Genomic DNA, 25454 nt, shown 5'->3' with positions numbered 1-25454 from the left:
TTAAAAAGTGATATGCAAACTTCTGCCAGAAATACCACTGTGTCTTCTCAAGGACCTCTTAGATACGGTAAAGAACACATTTCAGTCCCCTGGGGAAGTGAAAGAAACTTCTGAGAAGGAACACATTCCTTTAAAAATTTACAGTGTATAAACCCAAAACATAGTCACAAACTCCAGATTATTTTTTTCTGAACATGTACAAAGAAGTTTTAGTCCTTTGCTTAAGTATATTGACATTATTTCAGTTTCAAAAATAATTTACAGCATTCTGTCTCTATCTCAGTATTCCTAAAAAGTACACTTTTTTATCAAGAAAAAAAAGATGCAGCATGAAGATTAGCAAGGTGAAAGGCTGTTTTACAAACATGCCTAAACGCTTCAAAACCCGCCCCCCACTATGAAAGAAGATACAGCAATAATAATTCATGTGCTATAATGAATTATTTTAGCCACTGTTACAGAGCACTGAGAGAAGTAATCTAACCAAATAAAAAACTGAACTGACACCATATATTCCATATAATGCACTAATAACATGGTTTTAGGTCAATGTAAATCAAGATACAGTCTGATTCTACTACCAGTAGTTCTCCAGGTCTCCAGTTCCTGGAGTAAGTTTTCCTCCACGTCTCTAAGAGACAAGCAATAAGAACTGCAGCATGTTAGTCATCATCCTAGGTTCATCAGCTATTTTAAGCATTAAAGATTAGCCTGTAGCACAAAAAATAACTGAACTTTTGGGCTACTGCAAAGACTATCTCCTTCATCCTGCACATCTGTAGTTTTGCGAAGCCTGTAATACTCATAGGCAGTCCTTAATGAAGCTGTAGTGGAGCCTTCTTTCCATATGCTGCCAGTTATGCTGGGCAGAGCAGCCTGATCAAAGCTATGATCCTGTTTTTTTCTCCTCTGTGCTCGCTTTGTACAAGAAAGTTTTGACTGCAGTGAGAGACCTACAGAATTTTTGCAGAATGTCATTAATTAAAGATTGGAAAAATAGACTTCTTGCCTTGCATGCTTACAGAAGTACAGTGAAATGTAATTCTCTTTCCCCATCTCTCAAAACAATCCTATAACTTACTCACATCTTAGTAATCAAAAGGGCAGCTTCAAAATTAGTTTCAGTGCTCCTTAGGTAGAGAATGTGTATTTAATTACTTGGGGGTTTTAAAATACGTTTAGTTCACTGATCTACCAAGGCCAAGATTACTGTATCAAAGGAATAGTCATACCATCCATGGGAATTAAGTGTCTACATACAATTGAGAATTTGCAGTTTAGGGTCTAATGCCACTAATAAAACACAAGTAATGTGTTTTAGGGGCATGATTGGGACTGATCACTGCAAGCCGTGATGGGAAGAAAGAAAAATTCAGATAGTGGTAACAAAGAAGAAGTTAGAATAAAGGTGTATCGTAGTTTAGAATAAATTTTGAAACCAATAATTTTTTCACAAACATGCTTGAATGTCGAGTGGCTGTTTCTGTAGTTAATGAACAATCTAGTTTGTGCATGCTTGAGTGACTGACGGTTGCATAACAGCAAACTCTATATGACAACCATGCATAACTTCAGCAACACACAAACATTTTCTTGCCGCCTGAACTAATGAGCCATTTAGTTGGGATAAATCAGGTTATTCAATAGATGTTTCAAGCAGCTAATAGGCCCGATCCTGCTGCTGATCCTTATTCAAACTGGTACTCAAGTAGAATTAAATTCTGTATCCATTGAGTGAATAATAGAATGAATAATGAGATTTCACACATGAAGTCACTGCACAATAAAGAGACTACATAACTTAAAAAAAAAATAAAATTCATCATACTGAATACGAAGTATTTGCTGTTTGTTTTGAGAGGAAGAAATATTTGATCGAATGATCTGAGACTAGATCTTGAGATAACTAGAAACTCCCTAATTCTAATGCTGATTCTTCCTGATTTTCTCTGGGGCTTCAGTGTTTCTACTTGGGAAAATAAAAACATATACATAGTTTATGGGGGTTTGCTAAGATTACTATATTTCCAAAAAGTATTTTGACAAAGTTAGATATTAACTACACAGACTTTAAAGTAACAAAGGTAGGTCTATGAATATGTGAAAATTGCAAATAGAAGTTATAAAGCAAAACCCCATGTTTTTATGAGAGATGTTTTGCTTGAAGTCAAAGTAGGAAAAGTTGCTTACAGAAAAAGTATTTAGAACTGCTAAAAGTGGAATCTTAAACTTGATCTTTGCATGTGTCTTTCTGAACTGGTATTGCTAAAAATGCTGTATAAATCTTCTGCAATATATAGGACTGAATTATTTCATGAAACATAGAAAACCAAATGTATTTAATACAAATGGTTAAAAAAATTACATTTAGTCTTGTCAGTATGCATTTTTTAATGCATTTTGGCAATTCTAATTGATGAGACCTAGTTTAACAAAATATAGGGAAATTCTGTAATCAGACCACAGGGTGTGCAGTTTAATTATGTTGGTGTGCATTTCTATTTGTTTCTAATGTAGAGGATCTATTGGTAAAATGAATGCCCATTTTGTGGTCTGTTATGCAGAAAATGTTTAATCCAGTGTTTGATTTACTCTGTTAAATCTTCTTTATTGAATGTGCTTATTCATCCATGCAGAATTGGGTATGCTGCTTTCTGTTACTATGACATTGCAATTAAATAGCTAAAGAGAAAAACATGGTAAGACATTTTCTCAAGGTCCATGAAATTCTCATAAAAATCATTCATACTTACATATTTTACTTCTACATGTGCTGATATTAAAACTGTAAAGTACAGATAAATATTTTTGTGTTGTATGACGCTGACAAACCTTGCAGTTAAAGATCCTGAATAATCATTTTTGTCAAATAAATAGTACTAAGAAGAATTTCTGGTCCAGTGGATAATGACTGTCATCACGAAATAGGATTGCACTGATTGCATCTTATGAATGAAGCTAACAGGAACTCACAGAACCAAACAACAGCATTTTGTGGTGGGATAAATACTTAAGCACTTGAGAAACAGTAAGACATTGACAGTGAAATAGCTCTGTTCTAGTGCAGTCCTAGAATTATACTAAACAATAACAAAAGGTTTTCAGAATGAAATTATATTTTCATGAGTATGCCCTCCCTCAGTAAGAAAAGGATGTGCAAGGAGAATTTGTCTTACCTGATCTAACCAATATAGCGATGCTTTGTTCCTCAACTCAAGATATTTAGGTCACGATGATCCAGCATTGTGAGAATTCTGGAGCTAAATTTCTGTTGTTACAGGTTAAAAAGTAGAAATGACAGCTTCATTAACAGAATTGCACTATGGAAGCTGCAGAATGGATTTTTTTTTTTTTAATCTCTAGGGGACAATTGAAAGCATAAATATAAGGAACATAAGATTTGATCTTACTACTTTTATATCTGAATCCATAACTACTAATTTTCTCTGTTATATATTTCTTAGCGTGGTAATCAAGTACTGATGTTTAAATCTATGTATTTTTTGTTCTTGCATTGTTTGATGTTTCCTGCTAGACTATTTTCTGTGCTGTACTCTGTTGTAGCACATCTGGCAGTACCGCGGGGGTAAGGTGGTCTCTGGTTTCCATTAGTCACTTCATACTATTTTCACTATTCTTTTGCTATGTGAACAAGGAGCTTGTAATAAGGTGTTAACAGGCTGCTAGCTGGTTTATTGTTATTATTGATTTAAGGTGTTAAGACTTTAATATAATCATACACAATGAATAATATTAAGAGATTAGTTTAAAGCCATATAAGCCATTAAATGCAAAATAAAAAGTAAAACTTTCTAGAAATTCCCAGTGTATTCTGGCACAGGTATTCTGTGCTAGGTTATTTTGCCTACGTTGCTGTATCTGGCTTTTTCAAATATATCTTTTTATTCTTGCTGTTCTTTCACTTAGACTGGTAATACATGAGGGGCTACTAGTAGATTCTGTTTTTCACCCCTGATTCCTCCTTCATTTCTTTGTAAGGTGAAGGAAGAGGCAGAGCAAGACTGAAGTGTGACTTAAGAAAAGTGTGACTTCAGAGGAAAAGAAAGAGAGTTGATGTTAATTGATGGGTTGAGAAAAACAGGTTTTTGAATGCAGAGAATGAAGTACAATCCAACATATAGTATGGCTGTTAATTAACAAGTAAGGACATGAGATTAATGACTAGAAATAGATAAACTACACTTTTAAAATGTCTTCAACATGGTGGATAAAGGAAAGAAATTATCACAATTGGGGAGTAAGGGGACTTTTTAAAAATAATAAGGTAAATATTTTCTTGGATATATTAATAAAGTGCAGTGATCAATGAGATTGAACAAACAATAGAAATAGTTTTGGAAACACTGCATGTGCAGGGGGAAATAACAAAAATAAAATCTATTGTGAGTTACTGAAGAACTGGTCATCCAAGAAACTTCAGTGGACTCGACACATAAATTGCACAAAAAATACGGGTGTTTGCATGGAAGTATTGCATTGAAGTATTTCGCATTTTAAGTCAGTAGGTGGAATGCAATCCTATTCTTGTATTTCAAAAGTTTACTGATCGATGCTAGGAGCATGTATGCATTCACCGCTGTTTCCCACAATAGTCCTGGATCCAAGTTAAGGGCTCGTTCTCTGGATCCGCAGAAAACTAGATGGGTGAGAAACTGGGTGGATGATCAGACTGAGAGAGAGGTTGATGGGTCACGCTGGCTGCCTGTGAGAAGTGGAGTACCACGGGGGTCAGCCCTCCTGCTGAACACCTTCATCAGGGACCCGGTGGAGGTGACGGACTCTGCGTATGACGTGTACGACATCGGCCTGGACGGACCGTCGCCTGGACGGACTGTCGGTACGACCTGCTCACCAGCCGCCAGTCAGAAAGACCGAGCCGGGCTGGAGGAATGGGCCAACAGGGACCGCACGGAACAGAGCAAGGACAGAGGCGAAGCCTGGCACTGGGAAGCGAGCAAGCAGCGAGTGCAGCGGCCAGGGCCCGGGGGGTGAGACCCAGTGCAGGGGCGGTGGTTTTTCACACAAGTGTTTTGTGAAGAGCCAACCAGAACAGAAGCAGACTGGAGTCTTCCACATGCTTTACAGAAGGATAGTACAGAGAGATCTCTGTGAGTCCGCAGTACGAATGAAGCTACAACAGAGAGCCCCAGCGAGCAGTTTCTTCCCTCTTGGCGGGACGGATGGCCGCCAGCCCGGCGTCCAGAACTACATCTCCCAGCAGCCCCCGCGAGCGGCGGCCGGAACTCTCTGCGGCGGCACCGGCCATTTCCGCCAGCGCCGGCCACGTGACGGTGCCCTTTCCAAGATGGCGGACAACCTCCCCTCCGAGTTTGATGTGGTGGTGATAGGGACCGGTAGGAGACGGCGCGGTGGCGGCGGGTTGCGCTGGGGCTGCTGTGCCGGGGGAGGCAGCGTCGGAGGGGCTGGGCGGGTGCTGTCAAGGTGCCGGTGCTCGAGAGGGGGCAGCGGGGAGACTCAGGGCAGAGCTGGCGGCTGAGGGCGGGCCGGGGGGACGCTGGGCTGCGTGTGGCTGCCGAGGGTACCTGCGTGGGCAGCGCTGCGCCAGTGTTCCGGGGACTCGCAGGCTGCCCTAGGGATGCTACTAAGAGTAAAGTGTCAGGATTTGCTTTGAAGTAGAAGTGGCACGGAGGTAGGTGTGGTGCGGGGCTTTAACTGGGAGGGGGATCTCCATGAACCCCGTCCCTATGAGCCGGGAGCCGCTCAGGCACACCTCCTGGCCCTGCACACCTAAGGTCAAGTGCTTCTTTGGTACTTCATAAAGGCTTGTCTGACTCTGCCACTCTTGGCAGCCCTTTTTCCTGAAATACCTTCCTGCTGGTCGAGTTTACTTTTATGCACTGAGAATAGTTCTGAAGAGCTAAACTCCATGTTGTTGCAGTATATATGGTATATTTTCTCAGTACATGAACAAACAAGGTTGAATGATTGTACATATCAGAGACTTAACTCTGAACTTTCTGGAACTGCCTGCACTTTCTATATCCTGTACAAGTTCATTCTGTTTCCTGTTCAGGTGAATAATGATGGAGATCTTGAATGTCTCACTGAAACATACCACAACACTGTAACTACAAGATGAATTTTAAAATATTTCTTCAGAACTGAGATACTTAATGCTTGGGTATCATAATAATCTTTAAGTATTGAAATAGATTTCTGTTTTGTAGAACCCGGTGACAGTGGCCTGGTTCGAACTGGTATTGATAAGCCCCCCCACCTTAAATTCAGCATTGAGCTCTAGTCTTAAAATGTTCAAAATACATTACTGTTTATAGGTCCCAAATTTACACTCTGATTTTGTTTGCATTTATGAAGAGCTCGCATTGTCAGCTCAGGATGTTGGTTGGAGCACAAAAGGGAAGACACATCTAGATGTTATTGTTTTCCACGTGAAATCAGGAACCATGTTGTTGGAGTTCACTAATCTGTCAAATTGTGTCCTTGAGATTTAAGACTACTTTTCTAGCAATTTGGAATAGAATGAGTGAGTTTCTTAATGTAACTGCTGTTTTCAGTGTTTAGCAGAAAAAAGTAATCCTCTTACAGTGTATGTATAATTGCTCAAAGGATTTCTGATTTAGTTCTGGAGTTCGTGAGAGATTATAAAAACATATTGTCCCCGTTGTTGACCATAACTCTACTAAAAATGCAAAATTAAGGTTCTTGAGCAAATTAAGAGATGCCTTCTGTGTTCTTAACCCTGTTGTATGGAGTGGAAGCCCTAGTAATGAATCTGACATTTTCATATGTGTTCAGATTTGTGAATATTTTGAGTGTATGAGAAGAATGGTAAATAATGAAAGGCTAAAGTACCAAAATAAAAGGGTGAAAGATTAAAAATTGTGTAACTTCTGTGATTTTTGAGGATAATTCATTCTTTACTGCTGTGAGAAAAATAGTGTTTGTGTAGATGATGCAGTGATGTAGAAAATTAAAGGAAACTCAGAGGTTTATAAAATTAATATTAATGTTAGGCTATTTAGGTATTCTAGCTACTAAGGAAGCTAGAAGGTGAAAACAGTAGTAGGAGTAGCAGCTATTCTAGGTACTAAGGAAGCTAGTGAAGGTGTTACCTCTTTAAAAGAGCTGACTATAACTTACATAAATAAGACTTCATCTTTTCATGATTCCAATGGAAGAGTAAAAACCTGCTGCCAAATTTTTCTTCCGGAGCTTTTGTAATTTTTCATGACGGTAGAATGTAATCCAGCTTGCTCTGGCAACCCTTGTGCTGAAGGGTCTCACAGGCACAGAGTGCAGGCGAAGGGAGTCGCTCCTGCAGTGGCAGCCTACTCTTGTGTGCTGTCTTTCATGGCCCGTGATATGTTGTGCTTGCTGGATGTGTGTGTTAAGTAATACCAGGCTGCTCACTGTGGAGGAGTGGTGGTTGGTGGTAGGATGTCACAGATGGAAGAGATTGTGCATGCCTAGGCATGCTATTAGAAAAATTCACCTGAAACTGGCAGTCACCAGCAACGGCACTTTTGGTTGAACTGTCTGTGCCAGTAAGAGTTGGTCATGCGACAGCCATCAGATATGATCTTCCCTGCTTTGGAATGAGCTTGTAATATTAGAGCTTTGATGTCGGGGGAAGGAAATTCTTTGAGCTGAATTCTTCCTCTGAAATATTGCTGTATTTGGTGGTGGTGGTGTGGATTTGTATGAAAGGATGTGTTTTTGCCCACCTGTAGAGAGTACTATATATATATATAGTATATATATAGCTGTAACTAATTTCAAGATTTTCATAATTCTGCATTTTAGGAATTATTTTGTCTTTTCTTTGCGTTCCTTTTTACTAAGAACTTATGTAAATGGTGACTAACACTGTTGACTGACGGTTTTTTTTCAATCTGTATTAAATTACTCAGTATGGAAGATTATTCAAAGGAAAACTTTCATCTGTCTTCCCTTCTGGGAAATGACTCCTGAGGGAATATCTTAGCCTTGTCTTTAACTCTCTGTTTGCTAATGCTATGAGTGTACCTATGGATATTTAATTGTCATAATAACTAGAATGTTTGTGTTAATGATCTTTTTAACTGCGTAGTAGTAATTGCATTTTTTTCTGCATGTGTGGCCTTTTTCTGGTTTTATAATTTGTGCATCTGTTAATTTTAGTAATTAGATTGAGTGGTAACATTAGATTTGAATTTGTTTTTATTTCAGGCTCATTTAACTGCTTCCCTATAGTAAGCTTAATGAAAATGGAACCTCATACTAAATTTTAGTCATCAGTGCTCCATTTAATGCTTAGGTTCAGTTACTTCATCAATATTTCTATGGGAAAAGTAAATTCGCTTATTGAAGAAACTACTTTTCCTTAACCCAGATTAAACATTTTCTTGAGCAGGAAAGTTTAGAGCAAGATGGATGTGTAGTACAAAAATACTAGTCCTGGTGGGTTCAGCAGCAAAAGTTTCACTACTAACGTGGAATTTATATCCATAGTTCTAAAGAAAACCAGATTATCATATGACATAAAATTGGTGGGCATATCTTGAGGTTTTCGATGGCAATGCAATATGAGAATTAAAGCTGTTATGATATTGTTCTTTTGTTCTACCCACTTTTTTGTTGCAGTATTGAAGTCACTCTTTCCTCCCCCCGCCGGCCTCTCGTATCCCTACTTCCCTGCTTTTTGAATATAGTACTATGGTCAAGTTACCTACTAACCAAACAGGAATGGATTCTCTGCCAAAGCAGATATTACGTAATATCATCAATCCTCAAAACAGTTCTGGTATTTTGGAAGGTCTGTTCTTTGGAAAGTGATAGTCAGTGATTTTTATTTGTCTAAAAGCCTGTAGGATCTAGGTTTGGAGGGCTGATATAAGTGCTTGCTTGAGGAATTCAAGGTGGGCATTAGTCATGTTCATTTAAATGAGTTCATTATTGATAAGCTTTTGTTAGGTCAGCTTTTAAATTAGTGCAGGCATTAAAATGGTAGTACATTTATAGTGAGAGGGAACGTTATGAGTTCTTTGATAAATATTTATCTTAAAAAGCAGGCATCTATTTGAGAGTGACACTCAGAGCTACGAATCAATGGCAGAGCTTTTGTCTTTAGGCAGTTGTCAAATAGGAAAATTCATAGGCAAAACATTCAGCAATGTTCAATTTATGGCAGAAACCAGTGTAAGCGCAAAGATTTGCAACATGGCTGTGCATATTTATAGTGGTGTGGATAAGGATGCAGGGTCGTCCTTACCTTTTGAATTTCTTCAGTTGATTGGATTATATTCAGTCTTAACTTCTCAAACTTGTCTCTAATACTCCGGAAGGCCTGTATTAACTGCTGGTGAAGTTGTAAAATAAAGAATATGGCTCTTTAAAAGGTGGTTGTATTCACAAGTTTGTCTGCCAGTAATTCTAATTTTTTTCTAAAAAGGAGTTATTCTTTATAAAAGCAGTCACAGTAAATTTTCTGGTTCTATGCAATTTTCTTTCCATTCTGGTTTTCGGTGGTTATAAATAACACATGAAATGACTTTCAAGGTAGAAAGCAGGAATCCATTTTGAAATATTCTATAAAATAAAGAGTGATTTATGGTTTCATATGATTTTGGCTGAAAGCACTCGGGCTTTGCCAGGTCATCAAAGTCCTGTCAGGAGAATCTATTATTTATTGTTCGATATGCTGGGAGTGGTGTAAGTACTTAATGTTTATCTTATGTAAGTATGGTGTTAAGAAAAATCACTTCCAGATACTAATACAATTTTTAAAATATACCATGAAAAACTAACCTAAATATTATACTTGTGAATTATGAATTAACATTGAAGGTTGATTTAAAAAAAAATTGAAAAATGAATAATTCCTAATGTTTTTATTGTTTTTAGGATGTGCCTAAAATGTTTTCTAATACATCTTCTGGGCTGAAATTTTGGTTACATTATCTTATGTAAGTACAGTCTTCAGTTTACATCAGCAGCTATTTAGAGTTTTACAACAAAAGCTAGATGGAAAACCAGCTGAAGATGGGTATTTTTTGATGTCAGTGGTCATTGTGGACTAATACAGTGGCACTGACTTGTAATGTTGATGTCTGGAAGGAGGAAATAGACCCATATTATTATTATTATAATTTGTAAATAAGTCATTACCTGTCCATGTAAATGTCAAACAAAATGAACACTGACTTGCAGTTGTCTCCCTCGCCCCCTGCCCTTTTATTTTTTTAGTATTCTCCAAGCATAAACATACCTTTATCTTCTTACTGACTTTTTTTTAACCTGACTAAAATTGAGGAGTTGTTTTCTGGCATGCTTTCTATTCTGAATTTTTTTGTGTAGCAGAGGTGCTGTGATAGCCTTCTTGGAGGCTTGGACTCCCACTGATATCTCAGATAGGGTTCTCTCCCTGACACTGTGAAATGTCCCTCACTGGTCTTGTAAGAAAGCCCATTATTTTGTGAATCTTTTGTTGTCCTTCTCAGCCTGTTAGTGTCTTTCAGGTTTTCCAGATTATGTTGCTGATCCCATGAAGTAAGAGACTGTAGTACTCCTGTGATCCTACTGTGAAAAATATAGAGTAGGTCATCTGCATATCAAGGTGAAGAATTCCTTTAGAAAAAGCCTTAGCAAGGTACTTTGAAATGCTAGTCTGAATCAGGTGTAATCGAAAAGACTTCGAAAATTTTTCTATCCCCAGTAGAAAATGTCATTCCACTGTTTGCAGAATGGTTGTAAAACTGGTAATTCAATCCTTCTACAAGAACTCATCTTTTTGTAACTTACTGCTGCACTGAGGTTGCTCTAGAGCCAACCAAAGCATTTTGTAAGAGCCTCTCTTGGTACACAGGTATGTGTACTATATGGAATTACTAATGTAGGAGAAGAAACTTTTTACTTTTTAAGTCTCCTTTTATGAAATGTTTAAAAATGTATAAGGAGCAAGGAGAGCAAGCTATCTTCCCGTGGGGAGGCAGAAAAGGAAGTGAAAGTCTTAGAAGGCTTGGGTAAAAATAAAACTTAATGTGTGTCTTAGGATACAGATCTTTTAATATATGTGCTTTGCTTTTCCTTTATCTGCTGCTATTGGTTGTAAACCAAAGATTAGACTCATACCTGTAGTATGTTCTAGAGAAGTCTACTTACAAACTCTATTTATTCAATACAGTTTTATTTTTTTCTTTAAGACACAAAGAACCTTCTGGATTTTACCTGTTGTCTTCCTTAATAGATGTGATTTAAGGGGATGTACTTATATAGATAACACTTATTTCTATAAAAGTACACAAAGTTGATATTGCTTTGAAAATTACCCTTCTACTGGAAGGTAGCCCTCAAATTGTGAAAAGTAAAGCTGCTGTTCCTTTCCAGTAAACAGAATTCCTCACCTTGAAGTAATCTGCTTTCATCTGGAGTTCAAAAAGTGGTCTGCCAAGTTGGGTGCTAGTTTGTTAATCTGTTACCTTGATTCAGTGTCTTAGACATTCCATGAGCGAAATGTTTAGGTACAGTAGAACTTTGCCACACAAAGACTTATCCAGTGATACAATTTTTATAGACGTGTTTAATAATCTAAAATTGTGTTGTATTCATGCTGTTGTCTAGATCTCATGTATGTTCATTTTTCTGATGTCTTCGATGTTCATTTTGCTGGGCTGTTATGCCTTGGAGCCAAATTCAGAAGTGCGTTCTCCTACTGATTTCTACCACCTCACCACCCCCTTCAGAGAACACTGCTTGATTTAAGCATAATTTTTGGTAACAAGTTAAATTTTTATTTGGAGCATAAGTGTCTGCTTGTGTTCCTGTTCTAAATAACATTTATTTGCATCAACTGTGAGAGTCAGTGTTTTTCATTGCCACGTTCCTCTGATGGTACACAGATAACTATATGGAATTACTAGTAGGAGATAGAAACTTTTGTTTCTGTAGGAGAAACAGTTTGTTTTTACTTGTGGCTCCTTCCTTGACCACTTATTTCTTACTCGTCTTTGTGGGTTGTCATTTCTATGCCACTACCATATTCTGTAATGCAGAAGTATTTTCTGATATTATTCTGCAATACGAGCATATAATAAAATGAATCAAACCTATTATCAATTTTAATTAGCTAGCTTTAACTTAAAATAGTATATACAATAAGTATTTCAACTTCATTTGTGAATAAATTATAAAATCCCTTTTAAGTTCTACATATGCCAGAAACATACCATGAAGATTGTATAGTGAGCTTTTCCAAAGTCAGCTGCCCTCCTCTTCTTAGTTCGGATACAAACAAAATTTATTGCAGTTGGTCAACTGTCTGACTCCAGAAGATTGTTTCGAAGTCGTCTATGTTCCAGCATTTTTAATGTATTTCCCTTCAACATTATATTATGAAAAAGCCACTGGTGATTTATTTAGTAGATACAGTGAAGCAAATTAAACATTTAAACCTTTTCAAGATGAATCTTGTGTGATTCAGTAAAAGCTCATCAGCTGGATGACTGGGAAATAGTTTACAGTGAACAACTGAGGAACCAAGATACTTCCACACATATGAAACTGTTTAGTTTATAAATTGCTTGGGGCAGTGAATGTATCCATTTAAAGTCACTTGAAGAGGCAGTGCGTCGTTATAGCATTATGTGTAGCTGCTAATCAAAAGAGACACAGTGTGTAAGCCTGAAATTAATTTTTGATTACACAAAGGTGAATTACAGCTTTTCATTATTTTGTAAAGCTTTTAAAATCAGTTTTAAAATCAGTTTAAAGCTGAAGAAAAGAGTTTTCTAGCTTAGCAGTTAACTCTAATTTTAATTTGACTGTGTTGAAACTAAAAGTAGAATTGGTATCTTGATAACTGTATATAATGTGTAGCTAATTCCTCTATTTCTTGCTTATTTACTCATAAGACACATTATTCTTGAAAATGAAAGTATGGCTGATTTTGCTTCATAGAGAAGGTCCAAAAATTCATGTAATAGAGATTATCTTGGTCAGAGGTTGCTGGAAACAACCAGATGTAGACTTCAAGGTCAGCTTGCAGCAGCCACATCTGTAATATTTATTGAGATTAATCTGTCTCTTATGTATCCAAGAAGGCTATAATAGAGATAATGCTTAGACAGCTGGCAGTGAAAACTAGTGTTCTCAAAAGTGGACTGTGTTCCTCGTCATAAGATTGTTATGAACCTATGTCTGCTTGCTGGGTTACTTCATTCTGGTGCTGCAACTGTTTCTGATGTAGTCCTGGAATCTCTTGCAGCAGTTTCCAATGCATTATACAGATAGCTGGAGAAACAGAAAAGTTTGTAGGACTAACTTCAGTTTCTACATGCTGAAGTGAGCCATGCCACCATGTTTGTTAGTGTAATTAGAGCCAGCTTGTTACAATTTAATCTGCTTGCCATTTTTTTTCCATTATCTTTCCAACAGGATGCAAGAAGTCCAAACACAGAAGGGCAAGTATGTAGTCAGCACTCTTCCTGGACCAATACTAGAAAGACTTAGAAGTTGGTTCACTTTGACTTCGCACTTGTATTTCAGTGGGGCAGTGTCACGGATTCATGCAAATGCATCACTTTCTGGATAGGTGTCAAGAAGTACCTATGAAATTCTACCTATTAGAACATGTTAGTGACCCAGAGATCACTAACGAGTAAAATCTCTAATTTTATACTTATTTTTATATCTGTCTGCAGGTGTAATGTCCTACTTCACTGAAATTTTAAATTAATGTTTCCTTGAGAAGGCCAGAGAGGCTAATTTACCTAATACCGCATCTGATAAATGAAGGTTAGTAAGTGGAGAAATAAGGCAATGGCTGTAAGGAGTGATGATATAGATTTCAACTGGTACTCATCAGTCCTCCTTTATGAAGGAAAACTCTTTATCTTTGTTTTTCCTGGTAAGAGAAATGAGGTGCAGGACAATTTGACATAATGCAAATATTTCGTAGGTTAGCATTTTAAAGGGGGGATATGAAAGGGCCAGGAAGCACAGAAAGTGTTTGTAGTTCTTGATAACAAGCACTGCTATTTCTGAATTGATTCTGCCTCAAATATGAAGAACTTCTGAGTCAGCATATTAAATTGATACAAGAATTGTATGGACTCCTTCTTCCTCTACATAAATCCCTTTTATGCTGCCAGATGTATAACATACTAAAGTCTGGATCTGTTGCTGCTTTCTTGCGGTTGGATTCCTGTTCAGACTTCTTATTTCCTGCTAATACCATTGCAAATCTAAAAATTGTCTGGATTTAGAACCTTATTTGAGAAAATGTTCTTTTCATTTCAGATACAATAAAATGTGTGCTGTGTTTCACAGTAACTAATATGCATAATAGCTTAGTAGGAAAATATTGGTTTCTATTAATTATACTAGAGGGCAGATCTCTTGATGATTCAGTAATTTGATTACTGATTTCAACAGCAGTACAATCTTAGACATGTAGATTCTCATTTAGATCTTGCTGTTCCTTGATCCAAGTTATTGGATCCAAATCATTACTCAACTGCCTGTTCAAAAGCATTAAACATCGTGAGTGACACAGGTTATAGTGCTAAGTCCTTCATCCCTTAAGCTGGCAAAACCAGAAGCTGACTGTTCCCCAAGAGCGATGAGTGGCAGGAAGTGTTAGAATAATCCTTCATGAGAAAAACAGCTTAGAAATACCCAGCTTTATTTACTCATTAGGCATAAGTGAAACTTCAGAATCAATATTAGGGGTATAGCCTTTCCCCTGCAATCATTTGAATTCTGTAATAAATCGTTATCTTCAAACCAAACTGTGAGTGAGAAGTTTTGGAGCCTGCTCTGCCCTGTAGCTGGGATCTGAACGCATTTCAAAATGTGAATATAATCCAGTTTAGAGTTTTTGACAAATTAAAGATCAGAATAGGAAACTGTTTCCAAATAGGAATAATTTATAAAAAGAATAGATTATTCAATAACAGAGAAATATGAAGGAGACCTATTTTGCACAACTGTGAGAGCATCCCGTAGGAGACAGTTCAGCTTCACATGCTATCGTTAAATAAATCTCTACTATTTCTCTATTCAAGTTATTTTTTTTCTTAGGTAGAGAGGGACTATCTATAACTATATTATAATGGTCTGTTTACCAGAGCCTTCTTTCTTGGAAAAGGCTTTTGTAAAGTGACCATCATGCAGTCCAGATCACATGTAGGAGTAACTTACATTTGACAAAGCTATCTATTTTCCGTGTGCTTTTATTTCTGTTGGAGAAGAGAATTCAGAAACTGGTGCCAAGGCACAGTCTTATTTCTGTGGTTTACCGAGGTTTTGTCACATAAGAATAAATGGTGTCTTACTCCATCAAGTTGTTCTAAGAGCCTCTCCAAAAGCTAAAATGCATGGGCCTTGCCTTTCTTACACTTTCTCATTCTGTTGCCAGTGGGTACTCGGGGGGCCACAGTATCTTACAAGCAAAGGGTTGGTGAAGAAAATTGATGCCAGCTTTCAAGAGCGAGGAAGCTAATTCAGGGAACAATTTCATCCAAGGTTAATGGAAGAATAGACCTCCAACACAGTATCAATTGGATCAAGCTTAAAGCAATCAGTTATGCCCTAGTAGCTATAACTCCAGTCCTGGTCAGCCAGGCAGCACTGGTGATGTTTTACAACACTTTCTCAGTGGCTTTTATCAATAAGGAAGGAGAAACAAGTTTCTCAATTCCATTTCTAGAGTAATATTCTCTGTGCCCAAATGAGGGGAAAGAAAACCTTTTTCAGGAACTACAAACAGAATAGTAGTTGTAGATTCTATTCCAGGTAGTTTATAGACAGAGAGAAATGAAACGTATATATAAACACTTTCAGAGGACAGCTGAATGTGGAGTTGCTTTCACATAATAAGGCTGTGTGCATCCAGGATCTTGTGACAGTCCTGAAGTGTGTGCTGCAGTTACATATTTTCTCCTTGTCTCTTTGTTCAGAATGGTCTGTGTTTTGAGTTCTTACTTCAAAAAATTCAACTTTAAAGACTATCAGCCTTTCTAGGCTGTGGAACGAACGTCCCAGGAACTGATGCAATTGTTCATCCCTCTTTCTACCCCCAGAGATTAATTCTATGATAAGCCTTCACTTGCTGTGGAAGCTCAGCGATGCAAAACTTTTGTAACTTTTTCTGTTTTATCAATTCAGAAAGGGATTTTCTTTTTTAATCCATCAAAATAGTAAACATTAAAAATGGAAAATTTGCAGGGAAGTTGTAGCTAGTTTCCTGGAAAATTTGTCATGCCTGTTTTAAACCTACTTCCTTGTAATGATACAAACATTTGTGCTTTTGGACTGTCAACACCACCATGGAACTGGTCTGGCAAAAACTGACCATCTACTTCATGTGGAAGGAGGTCAGGAATGGCTGAAGATAAGGGTAGAGAGGTTGAACCTCTTTGTTTTGGTGGTTGTGTTTGCCTTTGCTGACTTAAGAGTTCATGAAACTGTGGTCTTGTGTATGTAAGTCCCGCTAGATGTTTTCTAGACTGCATTTCAGGTTCTAGAATTAGTAAAGACTAGCTCAACCATTTAAAATTACTTGTTCCTGTCTGAGTGCTAAATTGTACTTAATATCCCACTAAAGTCTAACAGCTTCTTACTGTAGGTAAGTGAAAACTGATACCTTACAAGTAGTAAATAGTTGTCCAGTAACCTTTAACATAGTGCTTTATGTGTTTTAAATGAATCATCAGATCAGCAGCATGCTGACCTTTTATTCGTTTGTAAAGGCAGTATTCCCTCTGAAGAACTAGACAGCTGCAGGCCTGAAATTCTCATGAAGATGATGTTTGGCGCGAAGCTAGCCAAAGAAGTTTGTGCCCTACGACACTTGCTTTTTCCACTTTCAATTCTGTCTCTCTTCAGTTGTACTAGTGCAGCTGGTTCTGGCACTCCGCTGTAAATCAGATCAGTGAAACACTCCTTTCACTTTGTTTAATCTCATCCCTTAATTGAATACATAGCCTAAGTGTTCCTAATACCAGTCCCTTAGAATTTTAATCGCTTTTACTGAATTACCTGCTTAAACAGCCAGTAGATGATTTAAAAAGGTATTTCGGCAAAGCTGGTGCCATACAGCTTTTTAGATAGTGAGCTATACTTCTTTTCTGAATCTAGTCAGAAATCTAAGTCATCTAACTGTGCATGTAAAAATCTGGTGAGTGGGAGTAGAAGTTAGAGAACAGCCTCATTTATTTATTAAACTTCCAATTGCGATCATGTGCCATTCCAAGCAGGTATTGCTGGTAGAGAAATTTCGCTAGCCTTTTGGGGTTTTTTTAACTACATATCTTTTCTAAATATAGTGAAAACATGCTGATTTGACGGAGCGTAATTGCATGAAGTGGGAGATTTTGATAGGGATACTGCTTTAAGGACAACCATCTTGCCTTTGTTCTGTCCCTAACGCTACCCTTAAATGTGAAGTGAAAGTACACCTGCGCTGTCTGGTTGGCTTTTCTGTTTACACTCAGGTCTTGGTCTGCATGCAGAATATTGAGTGTGCTCCTGGGCACTCTTTTGGAGCAAACCAATTAGTTCAATCGGAAACAAAGTCCAAATACAGTTCTGAGACCTGCTCGCACTAGAGATGTTTGCCAACAGGTGATGTGGAGGAGACAGCACCGTGCAGGACTCTGTCTGCCGTACACACTTGTTTAATGCCATCCCAACAGGTTTATACCCTCGCACTTTCCGATGCATCCTTGGACAGTATACCAGGGCATGCAGCATTTACCATAAATTTCTTAGTTTTAAAACACCATTTTAATTGGTTGTTACACAGTCTTCACATTATGTCAGACACTTTCAAGTGAACAAAAATACACAAAAATGCTCTCAAATAATACCTGTCTGTATCAGGAGGGATACAGTTACAGAGCATCCTATTAAAATTTGTGTATCGTTGTGCTGGCAAGTACTCAATCTGTTTATGATAACATGATAAGGTGTCTAGAGAAGACACTGGTGACAAGCTTTAACTCAGAGGTAGTAGTGTTTGCAAGTGACGTGCCATACAATTTTTTAAAAAAAGTGTTGCATTCAAGAGGGTCGCAGCAAAATGTTAATGAACACAAAACAGCGTTCCTTATTTTAGTAGCATGAGAGTATTAAAAATTTCAGTGACTCACATTGTAAACTTTATTTTGTTTGAATTGCCTGTTTCTGACCAAGTTCTAACTTTATTTAATTTTTAATATATCTTGGCATACTAAGTTCTAAAAATTGCGTGTGTCCTTTCAGGTTTGCCTGAATCTATTGTTGCAGCGGCATGTGCCAGAAGTGGCCAGAGAGTTCTTCACGTTGATTCGTAAGTTACTCCAATAGTTTTCCTTTTTAAGAGTTAAACTGGCTAGAATTATATCTGTGTCTATGTCAGTGTGCCCTTCAGGACTAGTGTTTTGTGTTCATCTGGCATCCAGTAATCTTAACGCTTCTGTCTCTACCTTATTTTTGGGGTGTTACTTCCATCAATAGAACAGGCAATATTTGCATGCTAGCTGAGTAATTGGGAACATAAGTGATGTGGTCAAGGATGCTGTTGATGGCTCCTTCTTGCGTACAGACAGGAACGGTTACAGGTTTAGTGCCCTTCGTTGTCATTCCTGACAGTAATTATCCCGTTCTGTTTTTGTGAGAATTTTTACCTGAGCCGTTATCATTTAATGACAAAATGTTTTACTAGTATCTCGTTTGTATCAGTTCTCAATGCCTAGAGAAGTTAATACAAGTATTTTTGCATTTTGTTATCAGAATGAAGATGAGTGAAATCTGGCTGATAAGGCAGGAGATGAACACAGCATTCTTCTTTGTTTGCTGTCTTCTCTCTTATCCCATGCTAAATCAGTTTGTAAGAAGAGTACAGAATACCACTGAAATCAGTTGATTCAAAAAGTACTTCTGTTGCACTTTGAAATAGAAGGATTTGCTGAAGCACTTGGAGTAGTGTATTTCATTGCATCCTTTTAAGAGATTAACATTTCATTTTACTTCTCTTTATCAAGTAGCCAAAGTTAAATTTTTTTTTATAAACTGTGTAACTATACACTATGATGCACACAGTTTTTCAGAAAAATGTAGGATCTTGAACCTTGGCTTATTTGTACACCTGCTCAGCAAAATTTAGTGGCATGACTCAATCTAGAGCTCTGGTTTCTGAGGCAAGCTTGAGATCAAATGCTGGAGCCTCAGCTGACCAAGACAAACTCTTAAAATATCCCTCTCTCCCATCTAGTACTTTAAAACTCTAATTTTCTCATAACTCTTTTGAGACAATTGATCATTACTAAGCAGCTTTTGAGGCTGCTTTACTGTATGTGTTTTTCTAGAAGATAACAAATGCAGTGTATTTCGTGAGATTTCTACGCTAGATACCTGCACTGTGCCTGCTGTAGTTCATTATGTGAAATCAAGGTATGATTATACAGATTTTTTTTTTTTTTTTTTTTTGTCAGCATTGCCACTGATCTTGATTGTAGCTGGCGCCTCTCCCCTTGTTACTTTCTCAGTCCCATTGTTAGTGCAGTTATGCAATTTGCTGGGCTAGTACAGTTTTGGGAGAGGGTCATACGCAGGAAGCAAGGACTACCTAAGTAACGCTGCTGCTGCTGCTGCTAAATGTTGTCATAGCCTAAAATGCATAATAATTTTCTAAGGTTAAACAAATTTCTGCATTTCAGCCACGGTAAATATTTGTGCATACAACCAAAGTGGATAATTTGGTAAAATTTGATCTGAAGGGGAGGGGGGGAGAAATCTTATGTGTTTAACTGTAAAATCATAACTCTGTTAATAACCAGTAAAAGTCTATGTGGAGACTAGTTTCAGGCAACCTGTTACCTCTTCTCTAGCTGATACCTGCTGAATTTCAGCAGCGAATTGTGACAGGTAGTTTTGAGGTGGTGGTAGCAGCAAGAGTGCTGTGAGCTTAGATGCTTTGATTGTTAGTACTTGTTTGCCAAGAATTACAGAGTTGGCATAGTGTTTTATTTTTACATCATATTTTTGATGTAAATTTGCCTTTCTATGAAAATTCTTGTGATATGCACCTGTGTGTCCAGCACCTAAGTTTAGAGACTTTTCCCAGAGACCGTATGCATGTTTTCAGTTTTTCTTGTCTTGCACTGAGCTTAAAAAGGGTATGCTTTCTGCTGTTCCTTCTCTCTGAACATCATCAGTTCAAGATTAAATTTCTGTAATCTCTTTTGCCTATAGCCCTTCAAAGGGCTTTTTCATACATTTCTTCCTAATTTGAAATCATACACAATTTCATAATTTGCAAGACTAGCTCACTAACTTGGTTGCATGAAATAGGATTTGCAATTGCTCAGTTTGCTGTTATGCTCCCCACAAAGTCCCTGGCTTCCTGTCTTGGACTGGAGTGAGGCCAGGTGATGCACTTCAGTCAGTTTTTATCAATAGGAGGGCATTTGGATTAAGAACTCATCTTAATGAATCTTCAGGCACTATGGACTACTCTCAGAACCTATGGAAAACTCCTAGAAACTGTAAGGAAACAAGTCCTTAAATGGGCTCATATTCTAGTATTTTACATCACGGTGGGATAGTACACAGCAAGGCAGTACTTGATGCTCCATATTTAATGTAACTAATGATTCAGTTGAAACAAAGACAGCTCTTAAGATTGTAATAATTTTAAAGAAATATGCAACTACATAGCAGTGATACTGAAGTTACTATAGAGACCTCATGCATAATGTATAAGGGTATGTTAATTTCAAACATTTTGGTACAGTAATTCTTAAATTAGCTATTAGATTGCTAACCAAAATATTAAAACCCTTATTTTAGAATAAGCAGATATAGAATGAATAAAATAGTTACATTTGGATTTTAAGCTTAATGCATATATTACTGGTAGACTACTTAGATTTTGTTAAATGAACCACTTCTGTTATTTCAATTTTTCATTTTCATTGGCTATCAAAGTCTATAATAATAGTTAGCCACTGGAACTTTGGTTTCTTTTATCCATGCCTATTTTTAGCTATGATGGAGAGCATTTCAGAAAACTCACAGAAGCAGGCAATTAGAACTGTGGAATACAGATTTTGTTTATTACTGTTTTCACTTGAATATGCTCATTTACATTCACACATGCTTTTGTTTTTATGATGAAAATGAAGGCTTCCACATTTGATTCCTTTCTCCTATGGAGTTATTTTCCAACTCTAGTGCAGGCTAAGGTCAGGGGAAGGTGTTCTTAACCAAGATGTTCTTCACTCATATTAATAGTTGCCGTTTTAATTGGTGTATGTGCTCACTGAATCATGATCTAGAATCCATATCTTGGCAAAAAAAAAATAGAAATGTTTATACTGTACAACCCCTTCCCCATAAATAGGGAAGCATTTCAAGCCATCTGCTTTTCGTGTTTAAGTTAGTACGCTTGCAAGAAAAAGCCTACCAAAACCAACAGAAAACCCCCACCCTGATGCCATTTGAATTTTAAGTGAAAAGTTAAGTCTTGGAAAGCTTGCTAGAGATTCATCTGAATTAAAACATTTTATCTACTATATGTCTCGTTTAATATACTCAATTCTAGATGAATTTTCAAGTTTCATTTTACTGAGGTAACAGTATAATTGAAAATTCATCAACAAAGAAATCTGTTTATATTCAGAATATCACTTTTTAACAACTATATGTTGTTCCCTTCTTGAAGGATCATGAGTTTAAATTTTTTTCAGAGTATAAGATTTGGGGTTACTGAAATACTTGTTTGTGTCAGGTGTGCTACTTTGGTTCATCTTTTGTTCTCTACAAAGGTCTGAGTTAAGTTGGGCACAAGGTATAGAAAACTTATATGGATAAAGTCTTTGTTTATAGTTTGCTTGCACTCGTTACCTTGTGTACATCATTTTATTACTTTTAATCTCCAGCCATGTTTGCATTTATCATAATATACTGCATAGGTGATTATGGAAGATAGTTTTGAAGTGGCCTATTATAAAATACTAAGTTCTAAGTTTGATTTATAAACACTGTCCAAGCATCGCCATCAACAGTAGCTAATCTTATTCAAAATAGTCACTTCACTGCAGTGTTGCCATAAATTCCTGTAGACTGATTTTAAACTAAAGTTAGCTTCTGCCAAATAGTAATTGAAGGAGCTCTATTTCTCTGTGCCAGCTATCTGTCTCAATAAATGTAAAATCTGTGGTTCTTTTCAGAGAGCTACATTTACTGTAGATATTAATGAGCTGTTGACGTGAAATTTCAAGGATATTTGTTAAGTGATTTAGAAAAGTAATTTGCAATTTAAAATGTGGAGATTGGCACTTAGTTTAAACTTGAAGTTGCTGAAGAAAGGTAGATCAAGACTAAAAGTTGATTACTTGAAGTGAATATACTTCCCATACTAATTGTTCATATGCATAGGACTTTCTCCTGATGTTTTCTGCTTTCTCCTGCTATGTTTTCTGCTTTTGATCCTTTGCTTATTTGCTTCTTATATATCTATATACCTATGTACTAGTTTGGTTACTGAGGATGAGGCAATTAGAGGTGAGGTATGTTTAGCTACATTTTGAATTTGATTTTCAGCATCTAGAATATAGCGTTTGTAGACTGTAGTTTTATGTCTGCATCCTTCCTCATTGACTTATTTATCTTTCCATGTAGAGTTTAATTCAAAGGCAAAGGAGTGTCAAGGTGCAGCATTTTCACTCCTCTTTTGTGCCCAGTTTGCTCTGTCTACTTCATATGTCTTGCTTCTTGACACCTGTTATCTTTCTTATTTTTTGACCTTACTTTGCCTGTAGAGTACTTGAGTGTTCCTTATGTCCAAAATTCTGTTTTATCTAAGTGTCCAAAAGCATGCTGGGCACCCTCCCTGTACCTTCCCCCTCCAAGATACCTGCTTTTGTAGTTTGTTCCACTTCTTGCTAGACAATCTGTCTCACTTTTTTCAGAACCTGTAAAATGTATAATGTAATACAACCTGTGTCTTCATATAGCCTTCTTTTTGACCTTTAACTTCTGTGAAGTGAGGTAGCTGTGTAAATACAGCAACCAGAGAGTGAAAAGGTTGCTTCTCAAAGCAGGTCAATTTCTTGCAAGAAACAAAAAGGAATTATTTAACTTTCAGTAAGGAAACAGCGGTAAAAATTCTTAATTCTGGTATCTTTTGACCTTTTTTGAAAAAGTTGTTTTTATTTTTATTTTGTTTTAGGATATGATCTCATAGCAAAGGTATTAGAGAGTAAAACATGGTCTCAACTGGTCCATGATAATTACCTTTGGTCATGTTCATATCACAGGATATAATGTAATGTAGTACAAGTGACTGCCACCATCACCCTTTTATTGAGCTGAAGGATCTCAAGACCTGCTTGGGTTAAACCCTTCCTCTTGGAAGGCACGGAAGTGTAATCCACTTCTCATGCTCCTAAACATGATTACTATGCCAGAATGGGAATTTTTAATACATGTGACTGTGCACTTAATACGTAGCACGTGAAACTTTATTGGTTTGAAACATAAGTCATTTTGTGTTCAGATGCTTAAAATCGATGTGGCAGTAACTTCCTTTGCAAAAGACAGCTACTGTGATGGTTTGAGACTTCTTTCTGAAAGATCAAATGCAGGACAGACACATACAGGCAGCTCTTGGGAGTAATCATGAGGCATCAGCAGCTTTTCTTCAGACATCACCACCTTTGACTGTTATACCATGGCTGTTACGACATGGCACTGAGAAAGGCAATCTTCTTAACAGGCATAGTCCATGAAATACTTTTTCTGTTCTTACTTATGTTTTACGTACTTTTTCTGTTCTTACTTATGTTTTACGTGTCTATCTCATGCTTTCAAAAGTGTTCAATTTCTCAAATTGCAGTCTGTCTTCAAAGGGACATGTTAGATATTCTCTTGGTTCAGATTCCAAGAATGTTAATCAGTTGGAAACAATTTGCAATTACAGTGTTCTGGACTGGGATTTGCTAATTCTTTCAAAGTATTTGAAGAAAAAATAGTGTTAGTAACGGAGAAAAAAAATCACAAACTAATGTAGGAGAAGAGAGAATTAAGCTTTTTGCAGGGGTAAAACTGTACTTGGGCTACATTTCCAAAACTTTGCAAAAATGGCTTCAGCAGTTCTGCCGTTAGCTCTGAAGTACAGATTCGAGATTTGAAAAATGTGAGCTAAAAGCAGCAGTGTTTTAATTCATATAAAAATCCAGGTAATACAGGAGAAGTTTTGAGCAAATATCATCTAGGAAATAATGTATGGTAGAAAAAGAAAACACCTGTGCTCTATCTAACTTGGTAGAAAAGTTATTTTCTAACTCTGCTGTTACACCTTCAAAAGTTTCATGTTCTTACTTAGAGGATAATTGAATTATAACCCTAAAAAGGGAGAGAATATCCATCTTTGTAGTTTGCTAATATAGCAAGAGAAGAGAGGAGCTTAGTCCTTGAGATTTTGGGACAATATTTTAGCTTTAATTAGGCTTTGATCTTGACCATTACTTTAAGGAATTCCTCGGTTCATCTTCAGGGCAGTTATAACAAAAAATATTTGGTTACAAAGGACTCCTAATTGTAAAACCATCAGTCAGCTCTTTTCAGAATTCCTCTTCAAGATTTTTAGTAAAAACTTTGCTCATTATATCAGTAATCATGTCTGGTCTGCCTTCTTTCTCTAGTGTTTTCAGATGAGAAGATTAAGCAATCCTGATTCATCATGTAATGCAGGGTAAACTAATTAAAATTCTGGGGAAAAAAATCTGGAAGTTGATGCTTCAAGGAAGATTAATATTTGAGGTGGTATAGCATAACTTGGGAAAGGTGCTCAGATGCCAGAGGAAAGGAAGGACAGCTGCAGTTCATTTTCCATTTGAGAAAGGCCATACCATCTTCTCAAAACTGATTGAGCTTCAGCACAGTGTTATAGAGTGCTGTGTTGAAAAGATTGATTCACATCAATGGTGGTTAAAAATAAAAGCAGTTTCGAAGGAAAATCCACCTGATGAACAGAGGAATGTTTAGATCAAAGATGTCTGATAGCTCACAAATAAACTTTTGTAACTTTCTATGAAAATAACCTATTCATTTCTCTTACTGAAATATTCTAAATAGAGAATATAGAATATACTAAATATTCTAAATATGCATGAATTTATATTGGTATAGATTCAATAAACGCAGTCCTAATTTTAGGCAGGTGTTTTCTGCTATTTCTGTGATCAATGGCCTTGCTTGTTCTGACAGCCAGATTGTATTCCATATTCAAGGAAACTTGCAACTAAAGCAGCAGATTCCCTTAAAAATAAATCTTCATGGCTGTGTTTTTTGGAAATCCCAGAAGTGGCAGATAATATATGGATATTGAACTTTTTATTCAGTGGAATCTTATGAAGAAGCAAGAAATTAACCTGCACCATTGACAGCTAAAACAAAGCTGGAGGTTATCATTGCATGCAACTATCAGT

General features: G+C 36.9%; 1 protein-coding gene across 1 annotated transcript in view; it reads left to right on the top strand.

Moving 5' to 3' along the window:
- Positions 1-5146: 5146 nt before the first annotated feature.
- CHM (CHM Rab escort protein) overlaps positions 5147-25454 on the top strand; it is a 73053-nt gene continuing 52745 nt past the window's right edge. The window contains exons 1-3 of the mRNA XM_050902014.1: positions 5147-5463; positions 13730-13773; positions 18244-18310. Of these exons, the coding sequence (XP_050757971.1) occupies positions 5147-5463; positions 13730-13773; positions 18244-18310 (428 nt within the window). The remainder of the gene's footprint in view (positions 5464-13729; positions 13774-18243; positions 18311-25454) is intronic.

Source organism: Gymnogyps californianus, chromosome 9 (assembly GCF_018139145.2).
Source record: "Gymnogyps californianus isolate 813 chromosome 9, ASM1813914v2, whole genome shotgun sequence".
Classification (NCBI taxonomy): domain Eukaryota; kingdom Metazoa; phylum Chordata; class Aves; order Accipitriformes; family Cathartidae; genus Gymnogyps; species Gymnogyps californianus.
Note: the sequence above shows the minus strand (reverse complement) of the source record. Positions and strands in the feature narration are given on the sequence as shown.